This window comes from Ailuropoda melanoleuca, chromosome 4, assembly GCF_002007445.2.
Source record: "Ailuropoda melanoleuca isolate Jingjing chromosome 4, ASM200744v2, whole genome shotgun sequence".
Lineage (NCBI taxonomy): Eukaryota > Metazoa > Chordata > Mammalia > Carnivora > Ursidae > Ailuropoda > Ailuropoda melanoleuca.
In genome coordinates this window covers 15,788,117-15,803,749 of record NC_048221.1, presented here as the reverse complement: position 1 = coordinate 15,803,749, position 15,633 = coordinate 15,788,117, and the positions used below count along the sequence as shown (strand labels likewise).

General features: G+C 49.5%; 1 protein-coding gene across 1 annotated transcript; it reads right to left on the bottom strand.

Annotated features, from left to right (window-relative positions):
• Positions 1 to 420: 420 nt before the first annotated feature.
• FAM240A (family with sequence similarity 240 member A) lies at positions 421 to 5,359 on the bottom strand. Its single transcript, XM_011222871.3, has 2 exons — positions 5,211 to 5,359; positions 421 to 1,021 (listed from the first exon to the last, which is right to left on the bottom strand). The coding sequence occupies exons 1-2, from the start codon at positions 5,351 to 5,353 to the stop codon at positions 889 to 891; spliced, it is 276 nt and encodes a 91-aa protein (XP_011221173.1). The 5' UTR covers positions 5,354 to 5,359; the 3' UTR covers positions 421 to 888.
• Positions 5,360 to 15,633: the final 10,274 nt, after the last annotated feature.

Sequence of the window (15,633 nt, the reverse complement as noted above, 5' to 3'; positions counted from 1 at the left end):
GCACGGCCTACAGCCTTCAGGTACTTCACAGCATGGTCTCTCGGAGCCCTTGCCCTGGCTGGAAACTGTTGCCAAGGCCGAGTTTCAGTTTGCACTTTGGGAAGTAGCCACCCTCTACTGGGGTCTTGAGAGATGGCTGGGGAGTGACCGTGACATTTCAAAGTCCAGAGTGTAGATGGCAAACCCTTCATTGGGGTGGCCAGATACGCCTTAGCTGAGCCGACAGAGAACTGGCCAGGGCAGACGTGTGGGGATTTAAAATAAAGCCATGAAACACAGAGCATGCACGTCCGTGGTGGCCAGGCAACCAAGCTTTATTAAAATTACCCTGAGCTGATCGAAGGGTTTCAGGCAACCATGCTTTGAGGAGGCCAGTTAAATCCACATGAAGGAGAAATAACATTAGATCGATTTCTTGGCATAACCTTATTTTTGCGATTATTTACAATACAGCTATTTCTGCAGACGGGTGCATTTCTCTTCTCATAAAAGGAAAACAAGAGAAAGGATCACGCGAAACTGTTTTTAGGAGAGATGTGGAAAGACACTGGCGGGCAATGTTTAAAGTGTGACCGTGAAGATCGGCTCCCCACCCCCCACTCCCGGTGGGTGCTTAGAATTTAAAATCTGTAGATTTTAAGATTAGAAGGTAACTATATGAGTATAAAGTATGCCGCATGGAGCTCTGGTATTACATAATCTCATCAGTAGGGACTCTGGGGCTAATATCCTGACCCCGTGTGGAGGGGGCTGACCTGGCTGATCATTCCCACGTGGCGCCGGGAGGACGTGTGGGTAGATCTGTCGCAGGTCGGGGGGAGTGTGACATCTGTCTGGCACAGCTCAGGGACGCAGGCATTTGCACTGACTTCTCCTGGCAGAGCCCCCTCAGTGCTTTGACTCCTCTTGAGCCAGTGAAGCAAGAAGCTCCCGGCCCATGTTTGCTCGCTTTTCGGCCTCATCTGGATTGTTCCGCAGCCTCAGCTTTGCTTCCAGTCTCTGCCTCCATTCCTCCCTGAGCCTGAAAATAGAAACGAAACTGAGCAGAGCACCCATGTCCATGGTGGTTGGTTCGGGGACGCTTCTTTCCTTTTTTTTTCCCCTCTGAAGTTGTCTGTGTGTCTGTGTGTGTGTGCATTCAGGCTTTAAAAGGTATGCAGACGACTTGATATATATTTACACATATGCACATTTACATACTCACATACACATGTTTTATATATTTAAATATATTCATATATATTATAATTGTGTATTATAATAAAACTATAGTATATTTAAATATATTAAATATTTGTGTATTTTTATAGGTATATATTTAGCTCTATATATTTATAGGTATTTATTTTATATTTTATAAGCATATATTTTATATTTTATAGGTATATATCTAGCTCTCACTTCTGTTCAGACTATTCTAGTCTTAATCCTTCAAACTTTTCCTTTGAGAGTGCAATGTCTTTTAAAGTACAGGGAGAGGGGTGCCTAGCTGGTTCAGTGGGTAGAGCACACAATTAACTCTTGATCTCAGGGTTGTGGGTTCGAGCCCTACATTGCGTGTAGAGCTTACTTTAAAGTGAAGGAAAAAAACTTAAAAAAAAAAACAAAAAACAAAGTACGGCGGGCGGGGCGGGGGGAGCCTCTGTCCATCTAGAATTGTTTACTTGGCCAAGCTATGTTTCAAAAACAGAGGTGAAATAAAGATGTCTTCAGCCATACAAAAACTGAAAGAATTCGTCACCAGCAGCCTGTCCCTACAGGACACGTTAAAGGAAATCCGTCAAGCGGAGGGAGGACGACACCAGATGGAAATTGGGATCTGAAGGATGGAGGGAAGGGCCCCTGAGAAGGCGACTGTGTGGGTATAATTTTCCCTCCCAACTTGACTCTCCTAAAAAGGTAATCAGTGTCTGAAAGCAAACCTGTTAATGACGCTGAGTGGGGTCTGTGAGGTGTGTGGAAGCAGAATCGTACTTTGCACAAAGGCCAAGGGGGGAGCAGCGGGGCTCCGCCTCTGGAAGCCTCCCACGCCCTGCAGGAGACCATGCGGGGCTAGAAGGCACACGGTGACAGAGACCCTAAAGCAACCCTCGAGTAACACCAAGAGATATCATGGAAAAGCCAGCAGAAGACATGGCACGAAATCATGATGAATATTTAATTAACCCCAAAGAAGGCAGAAAAAGAAAGGAATGAGGCACAGATGAGAGAATAGGAGACAAATGGCAAGGTGGCAGATTTAAACCCAATTGCACCAGTTTGCGTTAATGATGTGAGCCAACTGATTAAAAGGCAGGATCGCCAAATTGAATAAAAACTGATATTGAAATAAATGTTGCCTGCAGGAAAATCACCTGTATTATGAAGATGGCAATAGGTTAAAATTAAAAGTGTTAGAGGTGAATTAGACACTTAGGGAGTCAGGGCCAGGGTCCCCAACAAGGCATCAGGGAGCTGGTGGGACAGCTGAGACAAAGCCGCCCTAGCATCCTGCTTCACAGCTTTGACAAGGCCACAATAGCATCTGTCTGGCAGCCTCTGCAGGAGTGACTTTTGCAAAACATCCTGAAACAAAAACAATTAGCCATAAAACATCGGTCACTACCCAGGTTGAGGCAGTTGGTCTCCAGATGTCAGCCCAAAAGACCAGCAACACGGGAACAAGAACCTAAGAGGCAGACAGGTGCATGATCAAAGCCCTGATTGGCACACCTTAGTGGCCAATCCACAGGGACCCACACTCAGGGTGCTCAAGATAGGTCCTCGAAAGAGCTTATAAAACCCCTAGATTTGAACTTCGAAACAGCAACGCTCTCGGGTCCCCTCCTTCTCTGGGAGCTTTATACGGTTGCTCGATAAACTTTGCTTTGGTGCCCACCACTCTTGGTCTGGTCTACCTCTTCATTCTTTGAAGCGCTGTGACCAAGAACCATGGGCGTTAAGGGACCAAAAATCCTGTAGCAAAAGGATGAGAGAAGATTCCATCTTAACCCCAATCAAAGAAACTGAGTGGTTGTAGTAAAGTCAGATAAGGTAGATTTCAAAGGCAAGAACATTACCAAGGAGAAAGAGCATCATTTTGCAATAAAGGGATCAATTTATCAAGAGGACATAATAATCCCAAACATTTGTATAAAAACAGAGCTTCAAAATACATGGAGTGAAATGAGACCGAGCTGTAAGGAGAAATAGACAAATTCGCAATTACGGGCTGAAGATTTCAACACGCACATTTCAGCCATCGAGAGAACATCAAGTCATCAGTCAGGCCATGGAACACTCGAACAACACTATTGGTAAAAGTAACATGGTCAAAGTAACAAGGAGAAACCCAAGGCGCAGGGAGATCTGCCAGCTCGCCCGGATCACAGCGGCTCAGACGTTCCCCTGGCGTTCTGCCGCTGCTACGCTCAGTTCTGGACTAAGTGGCTGAGCGCGGGACGCAGGGGAACTGACCTTGGGCACGTGTTTCTGTCCCAGCCTCAGAACCACTTGATGAACTGGGACCATCTTCTCCATCTTGTGCAGGGCGAGACGAAGTAGTGGGTGAGCACAGAGACCTTCTGGAGGGGGGAGCGAGGTTCAAATGGGAAGAGGGGGAGAAGGATAAAGAAGTTCGAGTCTCACCGTAGCACCAGCCAGGAAGCTTATTTTCTGCAGTCTTGTGTTATGTGCATAGACGGACGCTGTGCACATGTATTTTCCTGTTTTAACAAACTGTGGTTTGTTTCGGAGCTGATCTGCTCACCCCTTGGTGTGCACCTCACTTTCTGCATCTTCTTCAAGCAGTTCCACTGCGCCTGAGACCTTCTGCATGTTCCCCGAGGGGACACACGCATATGCACGGTGGGGCAGCATGCTGAGTGGCCTGGCCTGGGGAAGGGAGATGGCAGGGACCACAGAAATGACTGAGTGTGCACCGCAGCTTCTCAGGGAATCCCTGGAGGACATGCCCTAACACGACCCTCCAGCAGCTAGGACAGCCTGCTTCTCCTTGCCTGAGGCCGGGAATACCGCCGAGCAGGTCTCCACGTGTGGGAGAGGCCGATTTCCGTCTGGGGCTCAGGAGGGCGTTTGGAAGGCGACCGTGAGTTTCAGTCGCGTGACCTGGTGCGTACCGTCAGTCCAGCAAGCATGCACTGGTGGAGTCCCGACCCTCGCCGTTGGGCCAGCACCCAGCTGCCCCACCACCCCTGGCTGTGCCCTTTGCAAACAGACAGTGGCTGAGCTGTTCCAAGAGAGGACAAAGGACCCAGAGGGGCGGGGCCCTCACAGGCTCCCCCAGGTGGAGGCGGTGTGTGAGGTGGTGAGCTGCCCCTGTTCCCACATCCACGGCAACCCCGGTTTGGCCAAATGGGTTACTGTGTTTCAGAGGGCAGACTAGCGTGGCTGCAGCTGGGATGTCCAGCAGAGGGGTGACAGCCCCTCGCCCCCCTCAGAGAACCCCACGGGGCATCCTGGGTCTTCATGCAAATGAGCACGGAGCATCGGTCACTGTCTCCTTTGCTTGGCTGCTTTTCACGGACACATCTGCTGACCTGCTCCCCAAATTTAGTGCAACCCTCATGCCCTAGAAATGGTGTCAAAGGGGAGAGATTTTTCCATTTATAAAGATTCAGATTAACGTGTCCATTTGTTAACGTGGAAGAATGTTTACAATGACTGCCCACAACTAGAGGTGGTGACAGGAGCACATGCAAGGAAAATTGAAATAATCAGGTCGTCTAAGATGCCTGTCTGGCATTCTTCCAGGGAAATCAGTTTTGTTCTAAAAAAAGAAAATAGACAAACAAGGGTGGTAATGCGGTGTCCACGTGCGTCCATGGTGGGGATGTTGATGGCGTGGGATATACATAGGAATTCTACTTTCTGCTTAATTTTGCTGTGAGCCTAAAAGTGCCCTAAAAATACAGCCTATTTTTATTTTTATAAAAAAGATTTTATTTATTTATTTGAGCGAGCGAGAGAGCGGGCACACTCTCATGAGTGGGGGGAGGGGCAGAGGGAGAGGGAGCATCTCAAGGGGACTCCTCTGGGGCTCAGTCCCACGACCCTGAGATCATGACCTGAGCCCACATCAAGAGTCGGTTGCTTAACCGCCTGAGCCACCCAGGCGGCCCCCGAATAAAGTCTATTTTTAAAAACTAATAATAATAATAATAATAATAATAATAATAATAATAATAAAGGTAGACAAACGAGCCACATACTTCCTCAGGGCACTTCTCCCCAGGCGGTACTCCTCGGATTCGCGGTAGTAGGTCTGCTTGCCGATCTCCCGCTCCCAGAAGCGCTTGAGCTCGTGGCAGGTGTTCCCGCAGAAGATTTCCCGGCGGACGTACTGATTGTTCATCCCCTGGAAAAGGACACGTCAGTCGGACCCCCGTGGAACACGGACCGCCGTGGAACACGCTCCCTCGGACTCTGGAGGGTACAGATTCTGTGAACGCGGCCCCTGCCATGTATTTGAGGGGACCCTGGCCAGCCACTGAGCCTCACCGCCTGTTGCCAGGACACAGTGACTCGAACGCAGAGGCTCCCGGTGGAACACCGCGTGGCGCACGGGCACCCGGCAAACACCTCTGACCTTCCTTCCTCCTCCCGTTCTCCCATTTGAGAAGCACGGCCTTCTCCACTTCCTGTCAGCAGGTGATGCGTGCCAGGCGTTTGGTGCGCGGGCCACTTCGTCGTCATCCCGGCATCCCCGTGAGCGGGCCTTCCCTTCCTCATTTTAGGGGTGAGATGTGGGAGGAGTTACAGAACTTGCCTGTGGTCCCACGAGGCAGAAGGTAGGCCGCATACTTCTGTTTTCAAGCCCTTCGCAGAAGGGGCTTGTCACACAAAGTGGTCCCCGCGTCTGGCGCACGGGGAGCAGGCCGCTTTAGGATGCGGCATGAGGGCGCAAGCACTTTTGCGTGGGGCTCTACCTGTCTGACGCTCGAGAATGCTGGCAGTTTTACACGAGGAAACTCTGCCCAGCTCCCAGACCTCAGTGGGTCCAGCAGACAGGCCAGAAGCAGGGACTGGAGGGGCGAGGGGTGCAGGGGGAGAAGCAGTGGGCTGTTGGAAATGTCTAAGGAGAAGCTGGTGACCAGGCAGTGGAGGCCAGGTTAATGGAAAGTGGACGGGTTCGCAAGGCATCTTGGGGGTGGCCAGCTCTAACTGCCAAATGCGGGTGAGGGGGTGCCAGTGGCGACTTCAGTGCCTGTGTGCAGATGGGAAACAGCAGAGGAGGGGGCTCATGGCGAGGGGCCTTGAGCAGTGCTGGGCAGGTCGAGCTGCCTGGGTGCTAATGGGGGGAGGGGGAGTGCTGAAGGGGCGTCAGGACCCAGGGCCTGGCACTCAGTGTGCAGGTGGGGACCAGCTCTCTTGCAGAGATCGACGGAAACACTGGGGCAGGATGGAAGCAGAGAGGGTTTCAAGCCAGATGTTGACTCTGGACCTGTTTGTCCATTCACTTGACACACCTTCTGCTTGTCAATAAATTCTCCAGGCCTCAGTTTTCTCAGCTTTAACATTTCTCTGAAGGGGCGCCTGGGTGGCTCAGTCAGCGAAGCGTCTGCCTTCGGCTCAGGTCACGATCCCAGGCTCCTGGGATGGAGTCCCGCATCTGGCTCCCTGCTCAGTGGGGAGTCTGTTTCTCCCTCTCCCTCTGCTACTCCCTCTCTCTCTACCTCTCCCCCCAGCTTGTGCTCTTTCTCCCTCTCTCACTCACTCTCTCTCAAATAAATAAAATCTTAAAAAAAAAATTTCTCTGAAGATGAAATTTGATCATGAATATGAAACTATTTAGCCATGTATACGTTTCTGAAGAACTCTAACTTGTGTAGTTTGTAGACCTCAAATTGTACAGGGCATAAAACCATAATTAACAGTGAGTAAGAATAACCTCCCCAACTTTCTATAGAGATGAAATAATTCCACTTCTCTTTCCTTCTGGATCAGCGGCTGTTGACCTTGGCTGCCCACTGGAATCTCTTGGAGAGCTCTTGTGAAAACCTGACGCCCGGGCTTCAGCCCCAGGGAGTCTGATTGGAGCAGCCTGCTGTGTGGCCTGGGCATCCGGGTTTTTGAAAGCTCCCCCTGTGTATCCAAGGTGAGAGCTGCCAACTTGGATGGTGTCCTCTCACCGGTGGTCATGTCTGTGTCCGGTGTTGGTTCCAAGGAAGTTGAGGTGACGAGGGCTGGGCATAGAGGCATAGAGAGGTCATGGTCACAGCCATCTGTGCAAAGGAGGCACTGTTTTCCCATTTTGCAGGTAAGAAAACTGAGGCTTGGACTTAGCAGTTTGGCTTCATCAAAGTCATTTGGATGGTAAGTGAGGCAGCTGTCACACTCAGGGCCCAGGCTCCATCCCCTGCCCCTAACTGTTCCTCGTGGAGGAGAAGTGTGACTTTCTTACCTCCTGGAAGTCTCAGTGATCTCTTACACTCCTGGCAGAATAGCAGGGGGCTCGCTGACTGCAGCTAGCTCCCCACCCCAGAGTAGAATTTTTCAGAAACGAGGATTGTTCCTGTTTTATTTCACCGTCTTAAGTGTGTCCCGGTGCTGGGGCACCTGGGTGGCTCAGTCGTTAAGCGTCTGCCTTTGGCTCAGGGTGTGATCCCAGGGTCCTAGGATCGAGCCCCGCATCAGGCTCCCTGTTCCACAGGGAGTGCTGGGAGCCTGCTTCTTCCTCTCCCACTCCCCCTGCTTGTGTTCCCTCTCTCGCTGGCTGTCTCTGTCTCTGTCAAATAAATAAATAAATAAAGTCTTTAAAAAAAAAAAAAGTGTGTCTCGGTGCTCAATAGACACCTGTTGAATCGAATAAACCCCCCTTCTGCCACCCAGTTATCTTTATCCGGAAGGGCTGGCCCGGGAGTGGTGGTGGTCCCTTTGCAATGCTTCAGGCATGGAGGGAAAGTGTGCAGGGACAGTGGGAGGGACTCTCCCACGCCACCTTGCCCGCCCACTGGCGCTGGAGAACCTGGCGCTGGAGAACCGGGACCCTGTAGAACAGGTTTGGGGGTGGAAAGGAACAGGTGGGGAAGGAAAGAACTCTCTGATACTGATCATTCTGAGTTCATATGAAGTTTCTGGCATTCAGGGGAGAATCACTTCGGGGAGGTAAATGCTCTTTAGATTTTTTTGCCACAAAATTTGGAGGGCTCACTGGGCTCATTTTTACTCTGAATTTTTTTTTTTTACCTATTTAGGAAAATGGAAGGCCAAGCCTGAACTCGGACTGTGTCCAATGTCGGGCACTTTACAACAGCTTGCCCAGAGACACTAGCTGTGTTTGGGTCTCGGGGCTGCCAGACTTGGGAGACAGATTGAGAGAATTGCTAAAAACAAGGGAGGCCTCCCACGGGGCGCGCACGATCACGGCGAGGCCAGACCAGTGGAAAGCGGGCAGCAAGCTGTGGAAACCACTCACACTCTGTCTGCTCCAGCCCCCTTTCAGGCCGAACTTCTGGGGCTCCGCACCAGGGGCGTCACCAAGAGCAGAGGGAGTTAAGGCAGAATCACGGACCCAACACCGCAGGGCCAGGCATTCGTCATAGGGGAGCAAAGCACCTGCACCAGGTAGGGAGCCGAGGGCTTCGGACACCACAGAGTCCATCCCCACCCCACCCGTGAGCATCAGAACACTTTTTCTTGGACCCTCCTGGCCAGAGAGAGAGAGGAGTTTGGGCTACATTGGGCCCGTTTGCAGCCATGAAGGTAATGTACCCTATACCTCTTTTACAGATGTATTCCCACCCCATGCCCCAGGGCTGGCCTCCCAAACCCGCTGCAAATGCCCACCCACGCTTCCCAGCCCTCCTCAGGGAGCCCTGCACTCTCCAGCTCTCTCTCTCCTCTTGCTACAGAGAGACTCAGGGTCTGTCTGGGCCTCTCCCTTCCCCAAGCCACACTCTGAGCCTGGTTTGCTGTCTCTCTGTCCCGGCATCTCCTGGAATGGGCTATTTCACGAAATCTCATCTTGCCCATAGCAGATAGGCTGATGCCCCTGCCTGGCCTGCTTAATGCTGTGGCTCCCTGCCTCACTCTGGGGACCCGCATTCCCATCACGACAAGCAGGATGGTGAGAGACAGAGGAGAATGGGCGCCCTGCCGGGGTCACCCCAGAGCTTTGGGATTCTCTTCAATGTGTTCTCCACCTCAGTTTTCATCTGTGAAATGGGATTGTTATGAAGATTAAATCAGATCATGGTCATGAAAATGCCGAACGCACATGTGTGTCAAGCATCGTGCTGTGTGCTGGGCTCTCGTGAGCCCAGTCCCGGGCCTCTGATTTTCTCAGACTGTTATCTGACACAACGACGTCATTAGCTGCAGCTAACAGAGTATAATTGACAGCCCTAAATTAAGTGTCACTTTTCCTTATTTGTACATAATATTGAATGTTTGGCTTCTCGAGTGTGTGGCTGAGATTCATTTAGCTTTGTCCCTGGTCTGCTGAGCACTATTTAGGGACACCTAGATGACAAGCCAGAAAATTTTAAGGTTTTGACGTTGGACAACATCCCATATAGGATCTCGGTCAATGGAGCATTTGATAAAAGCTTCTGATTGGTGTCATTCTTTTTTTTTTTTTTAAAGATTTGTTTATCTGAGAGAGAGAGAGAGAGAGCACAAGCGGGCAGAGCAGAGGGAGAGGGAGTGAGAATCTCAAGCAGATGCTGTGCTGAGCGCAGAGCCCGACTCGGGGCTCAATCCCACGACCCGTGAGATCAGGACCTGAGCTGAAACCAAGAGTCGGATGCTCAACCCACTGAGCCGCCCAGGCACCCCCGGGGGGTGTCATTCTCACGTCCTTTCGTCTCTGATCCCTCAGATGTGAGCCTCGCCACGCCCATTCCCTGGGAGGTGCCCCACACGTGTAAGAAGGAAGATGCGTGCTTTCCCAAGGAGGTGCGGATTCCCGCTGGGGTGAAGACTGGTGTCCTTCACTCCCATCTCCACCGTGTTCTTTTACAACCTAACCAACTGTTTTGCTGGAAAATGCGGGTGGCGCAGTGGTGAAAACAAGCAAGATCTACTCTAAGAAAAAATGCATTTTGCTGTTAGATAAGTGACCTCATCTTCTTCCCATCTTGTTCCGGTCATTGTCCCCGGTATGACCAGAACCTGTAGCAGCTGCTGTCCCCAGTTGTGGAGCATCAAGGAAACAATGTTAATGACAACTTTAAGGCAAACATAAAAGAAGAAAGAGGGAGGTAAAGATAGCTGGGACTCCTTGGGGCACCTGGGTGGCTCAGTCGGTTAAGCGGCCGACTCTTGATTTTGGCTCAGGCCATGATCTCAGGGTCACGGGATGGAGCCCCACGTCAGGCTCCAAGCTCAGTGTGGAGTCCACTTGAGATTCTCTCTCTCTCTCCCTCTGCCCCTCACCCCCCCCCCACATTCTCTCTCTCAAATAAATAAAAATTTTAAAAGATTTTATTTATTTATTTGAGAGAGAGAGGGCCTGTGAGAGAGAGCATGAATGGGGGGAGGGGCAGAGGCAGAGGGAGAAGCAGGCCCCCCACTGAGCTGGGAGCCCAAAGCAGGACTCAATCCCAGGACCCTGAGATCATGGCCTGAGCTGAAGGCAGACACTTCACTGACCGAGCCACCCAGGAGCCCCTGAAATTAAAAAAAAAAAAAAAAAGATATCTGGGACTCCTAAGCTCCCAACCCCCAAGGGCTGAGGGCAGGCTAAGACAGGGTCTCCTTCAGGTGACTTCAGGTGAAACAGGGAATGAGCTGGGGAGACGCATCACACCAGCACTTCCTGTGACAGGAGCTGGGATGGGGGGTGGAGGGGAGGAAGAGTCACCTGATCTGGCCTGAGGGTTTCGGGGTGCTTCTTAGGGGAAGGGACCTGCAGGGTGAGTGGGTGGGAGCACCCAGGGCGCAGGAAGCAGAGACACTGCAGGGGCCCGTGATGCGAGCCGTGCAGAAACAGAAGCAGAGGGGGGTGGCCTGAGGTGGGGGCGGGGGAGGGGACTGACTGCAAAAGGGCACCAGGACTTTCTAGGGTCATGGAAATGTTCTATATCCTGTTTTGAAAGGCGGTTTGCCAAAACGGATCAAACTGTCTGCTGAAATCGGGTGAATTTTATTTACATAAGTGATAGCTCGATAAAAGCGGAGAAGAACTGTCTGTCTTCGGGCTAGAGAGTTGCCCAAGCTCGGTGGTCGAGCTCTCAGGAGACTCTGCCAGTGCCTCGGGGTGGGGCGTAGCCCATTCCTCCACAGGTAACAGGTGTTCCTGCGAGCATTGGTGTTTCGGTTTCCTGGCTTCTAACAGGAAGACAATTACTCTATCTTGCAGAAACGTGACGAGGAAGATGTCAATAATTGGAAAGGCCTTTGGAAACACAGGGGATTGTCCTTGATAAGCAATGGCTCTATTCTGTCCATCCCTTGGACCAAGAACGCCAGCCGCCAGTGGCCTCCCGTCGAGAGAATTGCTAGCTCTGCTTCTGGCCCATCGCCACCAACTCGGAAAAGCCATAACGTCCGTGACAATGAGGAACTTAACGCCACAAAATCAATTAGTGCTTCAAGAGAATGACAGCACCAACCACCTTTATGACAGGTCAGTTAGACAGACTGGGTTGAACTTTGACTATCTGTGAGGCTTCTGTGTTGCACGAAGGGCCAACTCATGTTAGTGTGTTCACTAAACCAGAGGCACACTCTTCCCCTGAGAGCCCTGATGCTGTGCGAACCATCTGATTTTCCAGGTCTCAGGCTAATCAGAGGATTAAACCCAAATTGAGGAATGGGAGGTTTTTGTTTTTGTTTTTTGTTTCTAAACAATTTTAGCTTAGACGGATCCTTCTTGTGACTCTTGGCTGAGTGGTTCATTATATACCAGCCGACCCTACGGGCCACCAGCCTTGCACATCCAGCACCTCTTAAAAGCAGCTATTTTGTGACGATTTTCCACAGCCTTCCGAAAAGCTTCGTGGAGATCACGACTTGAAATAGAACGGAGAATTCCGGTTCCAGATAAATGGAGGAAGGACGCTCTATCCCCTGTCTCTCTGAAGAAGGCAGCTCCAAAGACTGGACCAAGGTATGGGGCAGCTGATTGAGGACTCCGAAAGAGTAGAGGTGGGTTGGAGAAGACCAGCATTCCTATCACCACTGAATGGTGGGGCCGAGTTTCCCATTTTTACTCTGGGATCTCCAGTTCAGACTCAAGGCACTGGGGGACCCAGAAGTGGAACACAGCCAGAGAGAGCTCCATGTCCCCTGACTCTGGGGAGAAAGGAGAGTAGTGATGTTCAGGGAACGAGGGAAATCTTGTGCTTTTCCTTTCTCTAGCCTCTCTACTCTCTAGGAAGTTTGGACATACGGGAGGGAGGCTCAGCAATGGAATTGACCCCATGGCAGCAGCTGGGCTTCACAGACACAAAACCCCCAGGGCAGCACAACTTGCTCCGCGAGGAGGGGCTGTGGTCCCATCCCCTCCACTGCTTTTCTTCTCTCAGTGCCCCCTGCACTTGACCCCAGGTGTGAATGCAGCACCGAAGCCCTCAGCACACCAGGTCACCAAAGCCCTGGTTTCTGGCCGAAGGACTGCAAAGGTGAGTCCAGGGAACTGGAAATTACCAGGGATAGAAACCACAGAAGGGGCGGACCTTGGGAATGAGACCCCTAGAAGTTGCTTACAGACCAGCTGCCTAAGCTGGCCTCTGGGCTGCACGTGCATGGACCTGATCCAGACAGGGAACTAGCAGAGAGACAACTGTCACAGATCTAGAAAAAATTGAACAGCATCACCAGCTAGCTAGATCTAAGTGTAATTTATAAATCTCTCCACCCAACGATGGCAGAATACAGATTCTCTTCTGGTGCATATGAAGCAAACCACGAAAAAAATTCCTAGAACTGATTCCTAGCAAGGGTGCAGGACATGAGATGGATACATAAAAGTTAGTATAAGCTAGCAATGAACTGGAAACTGAGATTAAAAATGCAACGTCATTTACAATAACTCCCCCTAACGAAATACTTAGGTACACATGTACCAAAGCATGTACACAATATGTTTGCTAAAAAAGGCAAAATGCTGAGGAATGAAGTAAAAAGAAAAATTCGGTTGGAGAGACGTATCATGCTAATGGTTTGGAAGACTCAACATGACAGGGATACCAGTTCTCTCAAAAGTAAGGTGTAGCTTTGTCACAACTCTAATAAAAACCCACCCTGAATGTTTCGTAAAGATAAACTGATTCTAACAAGTATATGGAAACACAAAAGGTCTAGAGTAACTAAGCAGGTTTGAAAATGAAGAATAAGGTTGAAGGAATCACATTACCTGATTGTAAGACTTACTACAAAGCTATCATGTGGTGTTGGCAAAAAGTGTCAGCAAAAGTCATTGGAACCACAGGACGCCAATATGCCCAAACCCCAAAACCACCTCTACCTAAACCCCAGAACTTCTTAATTCAAAATAGATCATAGATCTAATTGTAAAACTTAAAACTGTAAAACTTTAAGCAGAAAACATAGAATATTTTTGCTTGTGTGGTTTGAGGTTAGGCAGAGTGTTTAGTTATGACATCAAAAGCACAATCCATAAAAGAAAAATGGACAGATTGGGTTTCATCAAAATAAAAAAACCCATCATTCTGCAAAAGACAGTGTGAAGGGAATGAAACAAAAGATATGAACTGGAAAAAATACATATTTACGAATCACAGAGATGACAAAAGGTTTGTATCCAGAATATATAAAGAACTCTCGAAATTCAACAACACGAAAGCAAACAACCGTTTAAAGGTTGGACAATGCACTTTAACATTACTTCATCAACGAGGATGCAAAAATATGAAATAAGTACATTAAAAGACATCAAGGGGCGCCTGGGTGGCACAGCGGTTAAGCGTCTGCCTTCGGCTCAGGGCGTGATCCCGGAGTTATGGGATCGAGCCCCACATCAGGCTCTTGGACTATGAGCCTGCTTCTTCCTCTCCCACTCCCCCTGCTTGTGTTCCCTCTCTCGCTGGCTGTCTCTATCTCTGTCGAATAAATAAATAAATCTTTAAAAAAAAAATAAAAAAAAATAAAAGACATCATTACCATCATTGGACATCACTAACCTCTAGGGAAATGCAAATTCAAACCAGGTAGAGATACCACCACACCCCTCTAAGAATGGCCCAGATAAAGATCACCGACAAGTGCTAGAGGATGGGTGTGGAGCAATTGGAAGGCTCGTACTCTGCTGCTGGGGATGCCACGTGACACAGGTATTATCCAGAAATCCAGTTTGGCAGTTTTTTACCAAGTTAAACATATACAGCAATCCTACTCCCCGGTATTTAGCCTAGAGAAGGGCAAGCTCTTGTTCTAGCAAAAACCTGCACACCTGTACACAGTTCTATTTATAACTATGGAAAAGTGGAAACAGCCTGAGAGTCCTTCAGTGCATGAATGGATAAGAACTGGCAGACATCCACACAATGGAATACTGTGGGGCAATAAAAAGAAACAAGCTATTGATACATTCAGTAACTTGGATGAATCCAAAGGCATGGTGCTGAGTGGAAGGAGCCAGTCTCAACTGACGATATGCTCTATGATTCCACTTATATGACATTTTTGAAAAGACAAAACTATAATTGCCTGGGGTTAGTGGAAGAAGGTGAGGGCAACCACAGAGGCACGGCATGAGGGACCTTTGGGGGCCGATGGAATTGTTCTGTCTCCTGATTGTGATGGTAGCTACACAGAGCTGTACGTTTGATAAATTCATGGAACCCAGGATGCGCGTAAGAGTCGTTTTTTTTTCCTTCTCTATGGTAAGATAAAAATAAAATTTAAAAGTAGGTGAGAATTGTCTTTGGTAAAAAGTATCTTGACTTTTTTTTTTAAGATTTTATTTATTTATTTGACAGAGAGATAGCCAGCGAGAGAGGGAACACAGCAGGGGAGTGGGAGAGGAAGAAGCAGGCTCCCAGCGGAGGAGCCCGATGTGGGACTCGATCCCAGAACGCCGGGATCACGCCCTGAGCCGAAGGCAGACGCTTAACGACTGAGCTACCCAGGCGCCCCAAAAAGTCTCTTGATTTTTTGCTGATTTGATAAGATGCGATCATTGCTTATTTAAAGATTATTTACTGTCCCCGAAACACCACTGAACCCTGACACTCAGTTGTCCCATGAGCCCGCCAAGTCGGCATCACCTAGAGATTACTGCAAACACAGAATTTATCAAGACCAGACTCGGAATCAAAAGCTGCATTTTAACCTAATCCCTAGATGATTCACGGGCATCTTAAAGTTTAAGAAGCTCGCTGGAGAATGATAAAGCCCTGAATTTGCTGGCTCTTGAGCACCTGCCCTCTGAGAAGCCCTCCGGGGCTGAGCATCTCTGTTTAAACATTCCCTGAGGGTATTGGTTCTAGGGGTTGTAGCATCGTTTAAATATAGGTATATCAGACATGGAAAAGCCCCATTGAGATTTCTAAGTCACTCCCAAGCAGACACGAGGTAGGCGGGTCAGAGGGAAAGATGCATCATTCCAGGGGCTGAAAACGACAGGCTCTTACAAGGACTGTATCCATTTCACTTGCCCCTGAGAAGGGCAAGATGAACACCCATCCCACGCACACTCAAGTTCAACGTCCTGTACCTTGGAGATGC